We start from the raw sequence: 14,051 nt of genomic DNA on the forward strand, positions 1-14,051 counted from the left end.
ATAGCATAAACAAAGAGACAGTCCAGTAATAAAAATACTAAGATATCAATATAGGCTTATCAGATACTCATACTAATTCAGTTTTTACTTATTAACAATTAACCTTTGTATTAATTCACTGATTTAAATGTTCCTGATCAAATTGTGCATCTCTGACTTACAAGCAGTGCCATGTGCGATTTGCTATTATAAAATCATTACTATGTCCACTTTAACACTTCCATCACACTTCATGCATTACACTTTTTTAAAAAACCGATTCTGCCTATCAAAATCACAACTCTGAAGAAAGTCAATAAACGAACAAAGTAAACCAATTAGATCACAAAATTCTTTTGTTAGCAATCTGTGGCTGTGAAATGCTAATTAGAAGACAGAATGAATCAAAGAGCTTAAAGTGGTTTTTAAAAACTGCTGTGAATGCCCTCATTTAAGTAAGGCTGCTCCAAGACACTGTAGCTGGATCAGATAACTTATTGTTGGATTGCCAGAAATTACCCAAGTGGGAAATTTTGGGTTTATATTAATCTAATTGGATGGGTGGGAATCCCACAGGATTGGATTGAGTTTTATACCCTGCACATTATATTCTACTGACTTCAGTACAATCTTTTAAGTGTAATAGTCTTCAAGCTGCTTTAGTTGCATTTATCCTATTTTCTACAGTTAAACTTTTAATCTTCCCAGAATTAAAAATTACCTCTAAACTGTTACTATGAACCACAAACTAGGTATTTATAACAATCCTTCTTGACTCCTTGTGGAGTAAAACGTGAAAAATACTAAATGTGTAAAACAAACGTTCCATCCAATCCCATCGGTTTCCCAACAGGTGGGTTAGGTTAAAATTGTGCTCAAAGAGTGGGACACAGAAAAAGAGAAACAGGCAGAAACATAAAAAAGACAGGAGAGAGAGAGAGCAGGGTACAGGAGAAAGGAGTGAAAGTGTGGAAAGTAGAACTGAGTGGTATGTCAAGAGAGGGAAGAGGACAGAAGTTAATAAAGCAAGACCATTATTCTAACCCAGGTAAACTTTATCCTGTGATGATCCTAGACCAGACCCCCAACTTTTTTAGTAAGATCTGGTTAGGGACCAATCATGTTTTTTTTTAAAAAGTAGACAAAAATTTGAGATTCAAGGCACTGGCTAAGAGAGTAAAGCCACAAGATTCCAAGGGTTTTGAACAAAAATAAACTTCACTAAACAAAGTCAAAAAGATAAAACAATTTCTAATATCTGTCTTATATTCTAACATTCAGGGTTAATATGAAGCACATGTGAATTAACAGGCAAACTGTGGTTGAACACGCTGTACAATAAATAACAAATGTGACCAAGATAGATCCCACGGATTTCTCAGCAATCCACCCAGATGTCAGTAAACACTGAGTCAGCCAATCTCAATGAAACTGTCTCCCTCATGAGGAACTCTAAACCTTTCACTTTTGAAGATTAAGCCCCTCAATTCCCTCAAAGCCGCTCCAATTTGGACTGCCTCAATGACTACACATATCCCAGGGTTTCAATCTAGTCTCCTGAGACTCAGTTCCCCTGGATTTCCAAGTCTGCGCTTGAGACTCAATTTACTGGTGAAATTTCAGCTCTTTAATTGCCAGCTAGCTTCACTGGGCTGGCACTGCCCCTGGATTTCACCAAGCTACAATTTCTCCAGCTACAGAAAGCTATAACTAGCTCCCAGGGCTTCTCCTGAGCCCTTACCCTTACCAGCATGGAGCCAGTGACATTCTGCCATCTTCTCAGCTCCCCAGGACTTCTCCTGAGCCCTAGCTGCAGTGAGCTATCAAATGGCCCCTGGGACTTCGGGGCCCTGACACAGAGCCAGCTAACAATAAAACTTTTGCTGCTTGGTAACAATGGCAGCATCTTTTCAGTATGGCATTCTCCCCTGCTGCAGGACATTCACTCCCTCAGCAAAGACAGATAAATTGAAACCCTAGAAACTTTCTTAAGCTCCATCTATCTCCACGATGATGTAGCCTTCCAGGGCTCACTGAATGCTTTTAAGTTCATTGCAGCTTTAACTCCCAAAGCAAAACAACTCTTTGGGCTGCATTTCTTTGCAAGCAGTGTAGACACCTCATCTCCAATTCTCCAGCTAAGTAAGCCCAGCTGCTGTTTTATGATCTTACCTCTTAACCCCTTAAGTCATCATTGCCCCAACCTTTAAGTGTAAGTGTCTCCAAGCTGCTTTAATTGCATTTATCTGATTTTATAGTTCAACTTCAATCTTCCTAGAATTAAAAATTACCTCTAAACTATTACAATAAACCATGAACTTGGTTTTTATAACAATCCTTACTCTGAGTCTTGACTTCCATTTTCTCCAAAGCTGCAGCAGACCACATAATGTTCACTAATGATGTATCAAACATGGCGCAGGATGTGCAAACATCACATTTGGTAAGATGCTGTGTCTCATCTGCAGCCCACATATTCCTTGGTACAGCAACATTTCTTCATATTAATCGCACTGTGACGTCTTGTTTGATATTGCAGATTTGTTACTGTGTGAATGGAAACTCAGATGTGACAGAATCTGGGAAAACTCATGACTCATTCAATGCACAATTCCTTGGAAAATAAATTCAAATAACAGCTTAAACAAACCATCCATTAAAATTTTTTCTGTCATTTAGAACTTGTATTTATACAGTGCCTTTAACGTAACATGTCTGAAGGCATTTCACAGATTATCAAACAAAATTTGACACCAAGCCACAAGAGGAGATATTAGGACAGGTGAAGAGGTGGATTTAAGGAGCATCTGAGAGAAAGCTCAAAAGACAGATTTAGGGAGCAAATTATAGAGCTTAGAAGCTAGGCACCAGAAGGCATTGTTGCCAACAGTGGAGCAATTAAAATAGTCTATGAATGATTCACCATCTGTGTCTTGTCAGCGCATTTTAGATTACTCTATGATCTCACCCATGTCAAAATTTGGCACAGATGTGAGACATGGGTTTATAAAAGATGGACAAATGAGTATTTAGTTGCCTAATTTAATACAGCTTTTGGTAACATACCATATGTAAATTTGGTTGTCACATTTTGTGGTCCTGATGTTTAAGCATTCTTGTTTTAATTTCTAAAAATTGTTTGATTTCTAAAAATGTTTGATCTTGCACGAGCAGTTCCTGCATTTCCTTTCAATATCTTACCCACATAGCCATTATGGAGATGAGCCGTATCAGCAAGCATGGTACTTTTGTAAGGAGGAAGAGATATCAGCACTGTATCTGGTCCTGCATTACCATAAGAAGCCACTGGAACAGTTAAAAGTAGTAGAAATCAAGACTGGCTTTAGTTTTCTCATTCTGGGCCACTAAGGTCACTTTCATAGCTTAACAACCACCCCATCCAAAATAAGCTAACTTATTGGAGACCAGATATCAAATGTTGGAGCTATATTGTCAAATACTCATGGAGGAACTCTGACCCTTTGGGAACAATTATGCATTCTTGTTGCTAATTTTGCAACTGTCTATTGATATTCTGAAGCTGCATTTATGTTCTGCTCAACATTTATAGTAATGATACAAATATACCATTTATTGGAAAGAAAAATGGATGCCACTACTATAGTATGAAGAAGAAATAGCTGAAACGTAGAAAGGAATTTGAGATAATCATGTATTCTGTTCAGCGATATCAAATCACTGGAACAGCAATAAATAAAGATGCTGACTTTTTGCTGATCAGTTGCAAGGTGTTATGCTAAAACTGTAGAGTCTCCTGGTAGATCTTCAGCTTTAAGTAGATATTCCATTTTGGTCATAAAGGACACATGGAAGTCAATATCATATGGCAGTAGTACAGGGAAAAGCCACAAGGCTGATGCCTAGTGTTAAAGTAATGATTCTCAAACATTATTGGTTGAAGAGTTCCTTTTCAAAATGGATGAGTAATCACAGACCTTCCCCTTCCAACTAAATTATAGTACTGTACTATAAACTCCTTACATATTTACATTTCTGAAAAGTTGCGTTCTGTTAAAGGAACTTGTATGAAATTTTGCTTGGGTTGTCCAATATAGTGAACATTGATACGATCGGTGATGTGTAAAGTCTTATCCTACAGGTTCAGCAACATGCCTATTGAATACTTCACTACACCTGACCTCCCTTCACTTCCTGGAGGGGTATTAGTCTCAGTGGCTCCTGTTGGGAACTGGTATCGTTTTAAGTGTGGCCCTCCATTTGCCTGTTTACTCATGGCTGACTCAGGTTTATTTTTCCTCTATCTTAGCTATTTACCAACCTGTCTGTGCTAGAGTAATGCTGACACACTGCCTGGTGTGTGGTATTTCTGTCATCTGGACCCCACCAGTAACTTGGGACCATGCCTTTAGTCTGGGTCCAAGAAATATAAATAATTTCCAACAGCATGCGCCTGATCCATACTATCCAGTTCACATCATTTCATAAATCCCTTCCAAAATCTGTATGGACCCTAGTTTGAGAACCACAATGTTAAAAGATTAAATTACAAATAAATCTTTAAGAAACAGGGCCCTTGAAAGTAGGTGATCAAGAAGGGACATTATGGAAGTACACAAAATACTAAAATGAATTAAATCAGGCTGATCCAGGACACTACTTCCATGTATGCTAGGATATTAAAACAAGGGGATCCAGGTTGAAACTGCAAGGAAAGCTTAGGACAGCTGATATGATGTACTTATTCATACAGTGTGATCGATGATCGGAATGTACTTCCACGTTCGATGATTGAGGCAAACATCTTAAGACTCATTCAAAAAACAGATGACGTGATTTGGCGGAGGAGGGGAAGTGAGACTTTCTTTATTCAGAATGAATGAGAGAAGATGAATAATGTCTGCCTCACCAGTACTTACTTTGAGAGTTTTTGGATTATATTTTCTTCCATTAGGTGTGTTTATTACTTCCAGCTTTTGTTGTTTGGTTGTTAATTCATAGTATTTTCCAGAAATATATTCAATGTGTCCAATAATTTTGTTTATTTGTAATGTTTCAATACATTAGAGCATACAACAAAAAGATCTGCTTGTTTCAGAATTTAAACTTACAGTAAACTCTTGAGTCAAATCCCAGGGCAATTGCCTTCAAATTCAGGTTAAGCAGAGCTTTCTGATAGCTGAGGAGGTCCAATTTGCCACATGAATGCATCTCTATTAACCCAGTATGCCTACAAACGCTTCTAAAACTTACTTTCTATTTTTCACGTTCAAATGCTGAATAAAGAACACATCGTAAAACACAAAGGGTAAAAACATCCTTATTCTATTGCTCATATGTAGCGTACATCGTGTTAGCCTTGAAAACAGCTAGGGGGTTAACCTTGAGAAAGGCCGGAATTTAACACGGGAAAAACTCCCATGATCTTTGTGCTTAGCGTGCTGTTTTTGAACATGCGTGATACAGTCTGCCATATGAACAGATGAATTAAGAGTAGTAGGCCATGTCGGCAATGCATTCAATAATTTTGTGGTGCAGTGCAAAATGCCAGTGCAATCGCTACAGACTTCATGGCAATGGCCAGGGAAACAGGCAGGTGAACTTGCGGGCATTCATCAGAATCTTCAGGGTCACTGGCCTCCTCAGCTGAAGAAGGTACTGCACCTACGATGGCATGATGTGTCAGTTCTCTTCTGCATCACACGGTTGTTTCTGCCAGAATCTCCCTTTCGCAGATGAGCGAAAAGTGCCTTGTCATTGTGTTGGTTGGCATCACCTTGTTCTTCCTGGTTCTCAACATCTTGTGTGTGACCATAACCAGTTTGAACCCAGTTTGGTTAAAGCAGTTTGCAATTGCAGCTGCCTACACCACCTTCCACACATTTTTTAGCATCAGCACGGCTTCTAGTACAGTGGGGTTGTAGTCCTGCTTCTTACTGATGGCCTCGATAAGCTGAGAGATCAATTGCTGTTGGTAGCTTGATCCATTGGCTGGAGCCATGGTGTTGGGAGACAAGAACATCAGCTTGATGCTCCTCAGACCAGCGATGTCAGGGTGCACGGGGCAGTTGTCTCTGATCTTCTGTTGATACATTTTGTCCACTTTCTTGACCCATGCCTCAAAAATACCAGAGGTCATCCAGGCGGTTTTATTTGCCTCATGGTGTGTAGTGTCTTTACTTGCACGAAGCACCATGGCTTCTTGGACTTCCCCATCATGAGAAGCGGTAGCTTTTCGGTGCCATCCATGTAAGCGCAGACCACAGTAATGACACATTCCTTGCTCCGCTTTGCACTATTACACGTCTTCCTTCAACAAAGAGCAAAAGACAGTAAACAGTCCAGTTTCATCCTCACTAAAAATATCTCTGTGCATACTTGTTCAAGACGTTGTCAAGACCATTTTGGAGCCAATCTGTCATTGCTGTAGTAACGTCAGTGCCCTCACCACTTAATAAGCAGGAGACAATGCCATGCCTCACCTTGAATCAGTCCAGCCATCCATCGCTGCAGGTAAACTCTGTGTGTCCCAGCTTCTTCACCATGACAACTCCCCTTTCCTACAGGATTGGGCCAGAAATTAACATGCCCTCTGCTCGGGCTGCCTTGAACCACGTTAGCAGAGCTTCTTCGATATCAGGATAGGCAGCCATTCCCATCCTCTTCCTTGCTGGAGAGGACGCTTGTTTGTTAAACTGTTCCAAGGCGTTCTCCTTGACATGGTGGACCAACTAGATGGCAGAATCCCCCACTCTTTCGTAATGTCCACTTTCTACTTCACACCACTCTTTTCCACTTGCTCCATCAACATCGCCTTCTCTCCAATTGGCAACGCTTAACTTTCTTCTCAGGTTTTTGCCGCATACACATTGCAAGTCGCTTAACAGAGAAATTTGAGCATGCTTAGGTCCAACCACTCCACTGATTGTACGGTGTGGTCACATGACCGATTTGTGCATTATTTCTCTCGTCAATACTGAACAAAAGTTCGGCTAACCCGAATCGATCATTGTAGAATTTTAGCTAATCATCTTTTGCTACTCTGCTGGTGGGAATGATTGATAACTTCAACAGAGGTGCAAATTTCACCCGAGTTTGACTCATTGAGATTCTACATTATTTTGTATTACAAATGAAAAATAAATTCACTGAAAGACCTAAATTAAAATGAACAATCCAGCACAGCTGTGCTTTTAAAACGAGGACACTCTGCTTTAAAAAAACTGGTTGTTATGGATAGTCATCCCACCAGTATTCCAGGCAGCTGGTAATGCCGGTGACAGAAGAAATTTACTCCCAGATTAATTAACAAATGAAATATTAAACACTCACTGGTCTTGTTAAAAAAGATGGCACATTTATTGCTACATAAATGTTATATATACATATTATGTTTTCTGTTATCACTGACAGAAATTTTTTACTTCTTGCTGTTGCGTGGAAAGGTTCATCAACAATACCTTAAATTTGACACGGGTACAAATCTGCATCAACCAACAATGGAAACTGGAGAACAAGATGTGAAGCAACTTATCTCAGACATTTAGCTTGTACGATACTCCATAGGTACTACACAGTTTAGCTAGAACCTACAATGTTCTTAGGATGCTATTTTATTTTCTGATATTAATGGACAGGTTATGGTAAATAACCTACACTTTTGCTACCTAATATAGTAAAATAAAGTAAGAAACTTTTTTACTGAAAACTTTTGATTTCAAAAATCTAGAAAGAGTAATATTTAGAATTCAAGAAATTTTCTTACAAGATTATTGTATAAAAGACTAGCTACAGTGAAAAATAAGCCAAATGTTTTCTTTTTTTTTCTTTTTGAAGCAAAGCTTCTGGGCATAATGCAGTCTATTATAGCCAAAGGGAAAGAAAGCTTAGAACCAAGCTCAGAAGAAAAGGCCAGTGGCACGTGATCGCTTTAGCACGTTTTAAGCAACTGTTAGCTCATAAACAACGAACTGAAGAACAAGGCCACAGATACAGGAAATTAGATGTTAACTGTTCTTGAATTAGTCGCCATGAATCAATTAAAATAACAAAATCATACACAATTGTCAAAAAAGAATTCATTCTCGGAGAACCCTTCCAAAACAAGTGTTCAGCATTCCTATCAGCCCGCCATGACAACTTTGACAAATTTTGCTCTTCGGTTGCCTTAGTGCTGAGAACAAAGGAATGCATTATTTGTTCATTCTGTTGAGTCAATCGTCAACAATTATAGACAACATTCAGATAACAGTAAGTAACCTTGTCAGATATTTTCTCTCCTATGTTCCTCTTAAATGGAAGACAGTTTACATGGAAGCTAAGGAACTTGAATCCATATAAATGGAAACCAGCCGGGGGAAGAAACACAAAAAAAAAACATTGTAAGTGATTTAAAACAACTCATAGGAGTTAATGCCATGATGGCTTCAAAGCTCAGGGCAGTTTAATTACTGGCTGCATCAGTCTCAGGACCCCTCTCCACTGAGTAGCCACGCAGATAAGGAGATATCAAAAAGAAAGTATGGTCTCAGAAAGCTGGTGACCGTTGCTCCTTTTTCCCTCAAGAATTTTAATTAAGCTGACAGCACTACTTTGTTCATTGTCAACACTACTGGCCCTGGTGAAGCAAGGATTTTATCAGCTCTGAACGCTTTTCTAGAGCCTGAAACCTTTGTTTTGCATCTGTGCTTAATTACAGCAAACACTTTCACATATACTAAATGTAGTATTAACTGCTTGAAAAACAAAGCAATTCTAAAATTAGAAATTTTCTAATTTACACTTCACGTTACAAGTTTTACTATGAAGCCTAGAAGCTTAAAAGTTTGTATAATTACAAATAAAACAAATAAGAATGGGCATTTACTTGAAAGTTTGAAGAAAGCCAACCTTATTTCAAGCTAAATGATGCTATGGTCAGATCTGGCCTTTTTCAATAAAAGCACATTTTGCTATTATAGCAAATTGCTCATGACAAAGGCATTGAACGTTATGTAGGGGAAAAAAATGTGACCACAACTGTTCACACAACCAGAGAACAAAAAAATAAACACTCTAACGAGGAATATTCTGATACATGGAAAATGCTATTTGTGTGGCCAAAGGAATGAAGAGGACAATGAAAACTCTTCCCTCCCTTTTTTAAGACACTAATAGGTTCTGGGAATGCTAGGGGTTAGAGGTCATTACTGCTTTGTTCTCTGCAAGTGAACAGCTTTAACAGATACTAGCATCAGCCCAGCTGAGAATGAAACAACTGAGATTTTAACATTTCCCTTTCAAAGTAGACCTTATAGTTCAGTAGCAATAAATAATTTTTTTTTTGTCTTAAATGCATTTCATCAACCAACAAGTTTAGGCACAAGGCAACTTCCACAAATAGTGGAATAATTGCAACAGTCTCTGATTGTATGGAAGCAACACTGCTTGCAACAGATTGATATGTACTATTACGGGCCAAAATTCAGATTCGGGACTAATAGGTTTTCAGTGGGCTGAACGTAATGTCATATTGATCAAGAGATTGCTTCTGGGTTTCTGCTTCAAGTGCGTTACGTCTTCCAACCGTAGCTTCATGAAAGAAAGTTAGTTGGCTGGGTCCTTGTATGGAAAGATGACTCATTTGTTATTTTACAAAAATGATCCAGACTTCTGACCTGCAAGAAAAAGAGAAATATTCATTGCAAAGACAAAATGCAGTGGATGCTGTAAAAGCCGAAATAAAAACAGAAAATGCTGCAAGTACACAGGTCAGGCAGAGATGTTGCAAAAATATTCTGCTGTTAACTCAATTTTCTCAAAGAATATCTTTGTATGAAATAAAAGGGACAGCAGCAACGTGGATAAAAAATTGGCTGAGTAATAGGAAACAACGAGTAATGGTTAATGGATATTTCTCGGGCTGGGGGAAGGTTTGTAGCGGAGTTCCCCAGAAGTCGGTATTGGGTCCCTTGATTTTCCTGATATATATAAATGATCTAGATCTTGGTGTGCAGGGGACAATTTCAAAGTTTGCGGATGATATGAAACTTGGACGCATTGTAAACTGTGAGGACGACAGTACAGAACTTCAAAAGGACATAGTCAAGTTGGTGGAGTGGGCAGATAGGTGGCAGGTGAAGTTCAATGTGGAGAAGTGTGAGGTGATTCATTCTGGTGGGAAGAATATGGAGAGACAATATAAGAGGTACAATTCTTGAGGGTGTGCAGGAGCAAAGAGACCTAGGTGGAAATGTGCATAGATCATTGAAGGTGTCAGGACAGGTGGAGAGAGAGCAGTTAATAAAACATACAGTATCCTGGGCTTTATTAATAGGGGCATAGAGTACAAGAGCAGGGAGGTTATGCTGAGCTTATATAAGACACTAGCTAGACCTCAGCTGGAGTATTTAGTACAGCTCTGGGCGCCACACTATAGGAAGGATGTGATTGCATTGGAGTATGTGCAGCAGAGGTTTACAAGAATGGTTCCAGGGATGAAAAACTTCAGTTAAAAATAGACAGGTTGGGACTGTTCTGCCTGGATAAGAGAAGGCTAAGAGTGTTCAAAATCACGAGGGAGCTGGATAAAGTAGATAGGGAGAAACTGTTTCCTGCTTGTCAAGGGATCGAGAATGAGAGGGCACAGATTTAAAGTGATTTGCAAAAGGTGCAAATGTGATGCGAGAAAAAATGTTTTCACACATTGAGTGGTTCGAGTCTGGAATGCACTGCCTGGAAGGGTGGTGGTGGAGGCAGGTTCAATCGAGGCATTCAAGAGGGCAATAGATGATTATTTGAATGGAAACAATGTGCGAGGGTGCAGGGAACAAAACTGGATAATGGCATTAAATCATGATGCTCATTTGGAGAGCAGGTGCAAACACGATGGGCGGAACAGCCTCCTTCTGCACTGTAGCAATTCTGTGAATCTGTATTCTTAATAGTCCAACACACAGAATTCCTCCCAGCCTTCTACAACTGAAATCAAAAGTCTGTAGCGTTACTACAAACTATTAGCAATCAGCTCCTCACACATAAATCAACTTACTACGTTACAACTGTAGAGGACTTATCTACACTAGATGGACTGCAGCAGTCCAAGAAGGCAGCTCACTACCACCTTCTCAAGGGCAATTAAGGATGGGTAACAAATGCTCGCCTTGCCAGTGATGCTCAAATCCCAAGAATGAATAAAAAAGTGACTATACTTCAAAAAGCAGGTACTTCAACTCCTGTAAACAGTTTGAGATGTTCTGAGGAAATGAAAGCTGTGCTCTTTCTTTAAGGGTAATAAGATGCTAATATTTTTCAAAATTAGCAATGTGTGAAGGGGTAGAAAGTAAAGGGAAGAGGGCAAAAAGTAAGATAAGTACAAGATTGTTAAAGAGCTACCTTATAGAATCTCAGTGGTTTGGACTGCACACACACATGCAATTCACCAATATCCATTATTGTCATGACAAACATACATAAAATTCAAAAATTAGACAATTTGTCTAACATAAGACTGTAACATTTCATCTACCCATTCCAGTTTCTATAGAATATAAATCGTATCATAATGTGACTCAATAAATGTATGCAAATATTTAAAGCTGGGATACAGAAATAGAATATACACTAATCTTTTATGCAATATTCCAAATGTCAGTAGCCTAATCCATTTGCAACAATACAGTGAGAGCTTAGGTAAGTTCATTTTTTCTTCTCAATGTCATGTGAACAATGGGTAGAAAATTGCAGAACTTAGAAAATATGATGCAAAGATTAAACGCTAGCTTTAACAATAAACTGAAAGGAGTACCTGGCAGTTTACATATGACCCATAGGGTTGGTAGTGTCGCTGAGTCCAGAGTGAACTGCTGGGTGTGCTGGTGGTGCCTCTGCCGATGCGGCAGAAGCTTTTTCCTCTTCTCTCCTTTTAAGGCAGGCTGCTTTTGGATTCAAGTTCCTCTCTACATATTTAAAAGAACATGTATATTTGAACTTAATAAAAGTAGAAATAATACATGTATAATAATTCATAGTTGGGTTGCAAGACAATGATGCAAGGATATACAGGTTTACTAACATGATCTGAACACCAAATGCATTATGTCTATGAAAAAGCTCATTTTCTTTAGAATATATTCACTGGTTGAGATTAGTGGCAAGTTTCAAACTCGTCCAATGAGGGAGGTTTTGTTGTCAGTGTTGCTCAGATACCTTACCATATGCTTCTGAGACAGTACTGTGAACTGAGTAGCACAAAAACACCTTGAAAGATACCCTCAAATCATGAAGTATCCCTACCAATGCACAGGCCACAGCAATAGATAGGCCACAATGGCACACTATTTTATCACATTGAAAGCTAATGCTCAAGAAAACTATATAAGAAAAAATCAATTGCAATGATGAACTAACTTTAAACATGTGACTCACTGCTGCAACTACTGTAAGATGACTATAGTTCCAATCTTGAGCTGATCAGGGAGCAGAGGATGTACTGCGAGACCAGGGAAACTTATGATCCAGCAGCGTCAGCAGTAACTCGGTTGGTAGCACTCTCACCTGAGTCAGAAGGTTGTGGGTTCAAGTCCTACTCCAAGACTTGAGCGCAAAAATCTAGGCTGACAATTCAGTGCAGTACTGAGGGGTGCTGCACTGTCGATGGTGCTATTTTCTGATAGGACAATAAACCAAAGTCCCATCTGCACTCTCAAATGGTCATAAAAAAATCCCAAAGTACTATCTCAAAGAAAAAAAAGCAGAATTATTCTGGCCAATATCTATCCCTCAATCATCACGAAAACAAAACCATATTATCTGGTCATTATAACATTGCGGTTTGTGGAACTTGGCTGTGTGCAGATTGGCTGCACATTTCTTACATCGCAATAGTGACTGGGCATCAAAAATACGGCTTTGGCTGTAAAGCACTTTGGGACATCCTGAGATTCTGAAAGTTGCTATGAGGTACCAGCATGGTGCCACAACTGAACTACAAGAACTAAATAAAAGGCTCTGTTGGCTTTTATTTCACAGAATTTTATTTTTAAAAGTATCTAATGAATCCATTAAAATATTATCCCAAGATCAAGAGGGAAGTTCTTTTGCAAGGTGGGGTCCAGGACAGGAAAATGATCCTTATTAGCATTCCTCAAGTTTTGAATCCTGTACCGAACTGTACCTCACATTTTCGAGTTACAGGATAGCAATGTGAAAATTGTCACCATTAACTTGCCTCATAAGCCCGGTCTCATCAACTGATCAGAAAGGAGCTTTAAGAACAGTTCAGACGGTGCCTGATGAAGACCCGTAGATATAATTTCCTACGGGAACTGTTCGTAAGAGATGCGTTTTAAAAACTTAATTGCTAGAATCTTTGGATAGATATTTTAGGACATCAGAGTGTGCTATTTAAAATATCCAGCTCTGCAGATTTCACTAAGACATAAGCATATTCAGATATGAAATGCTGTAATTTTATCTCAATTTACTTTATCAGCAAAAATTTGCCAAAGAAACCTTATCCGAAAAGGGAACATGTATTTTTTTTAAAGTTTTATTCTGCTCGCCAAATTTATCAATCACAGCACTTTAGGATTGTTACAAAGAATTGGAACTTAATGTAAAATTTATTAACTAAAATTGTGTGTATTACTGTTTACTTGGGGACCAGTTGGCCATGGCAGTATCATTGACATTACTATAATATTGTGTTTCAAAAGTCAGGGAAAATCCTAAAACTAGGTCACTAAAATACACCACATTTTGGGTGAATTATTCTTGCTAGAATTATTCATGCCAATATGGTCCTAGTTTACACATGACAGTATGATCTATGGCTGCATCATGCCAGAACCCTTTTCCATCTACCATCTGCTGCTATCAAAAAGTAGATTAAGATTTTCCCTATGCAAAAAAACCTGTCAAGGAAGCCACCCATTGAGGGAAGAATACACAAATAAATTTTTATCATGCTTTGTTCCCAACTGGGGTGTTCTTCAATGGGGCAATCAAATTGAGAATCAGCTATGGACCATAGTGTGCCTGATTTCTAGTACTCCTGACTTTCCAGTCATTAATGATTGGAAGTTGCAAATTAAGCACTCTGACTTCCACATTTA

At 38.8% G+C, this 14,051-nt stretch overlaps 1 protein-coding gene and 1 long non-coding RNA gene across 17 annotated transcripts in view; one reads left to right on the top strand and one right to left on the bottom strand.

Moving 5' to 3' along the window:
• The window catches only part of LOC144668372 (uncharacterized), a 72,523-nt gene that overhangs the window by 4,114 nt on the left and 54,358 nt on the right, over positions 1–14,051 (top strand). The window lies entirely within an intron of this gene.
• The window catches only part of tcf12 (transcription factor 12), a 274,600-nt gene continuing 267,842 nt past the window's right edge, over positions 7,294–14,051 (bottom strand). For all 16 annotated transcript variants that reach the window (XM_078530320.1, XM_078530325.1, XM_078530321.1 and 13 more), the window contains 2 exons: positions 11,744–11,894; positions 7,294–9,614 (listed from right to left, as the gene is read on the bottom strand). In XM_078530320.1, the coding sequence (XP_078386446.1) occupies positions 11,752–11,894 (143 nt within the window). In that variant the 3' untranslated portion in view covers positions 7,294–9,614; positions 11,744–11,751. The remainder of the gene's footprint in view (positions 9,615–11,743; positions 11,895–14,051) is intronic.

Source organism: Cetorhinus maximus, chromosome 26 (assembly GCF_964194155.1).
Source record: "Cetorhinus maximus chromosome 26, sCetMax3.hap1.1, whole genome shotgun sequence".
Taxonomy (NCBI): domain Eukaryota; kingdom Metazoa; phylum Chordata; class Chondrichthyes; order Lamniformes; family Cetorhinidae; genus Cetorhinus; species Cetorhinus maximus.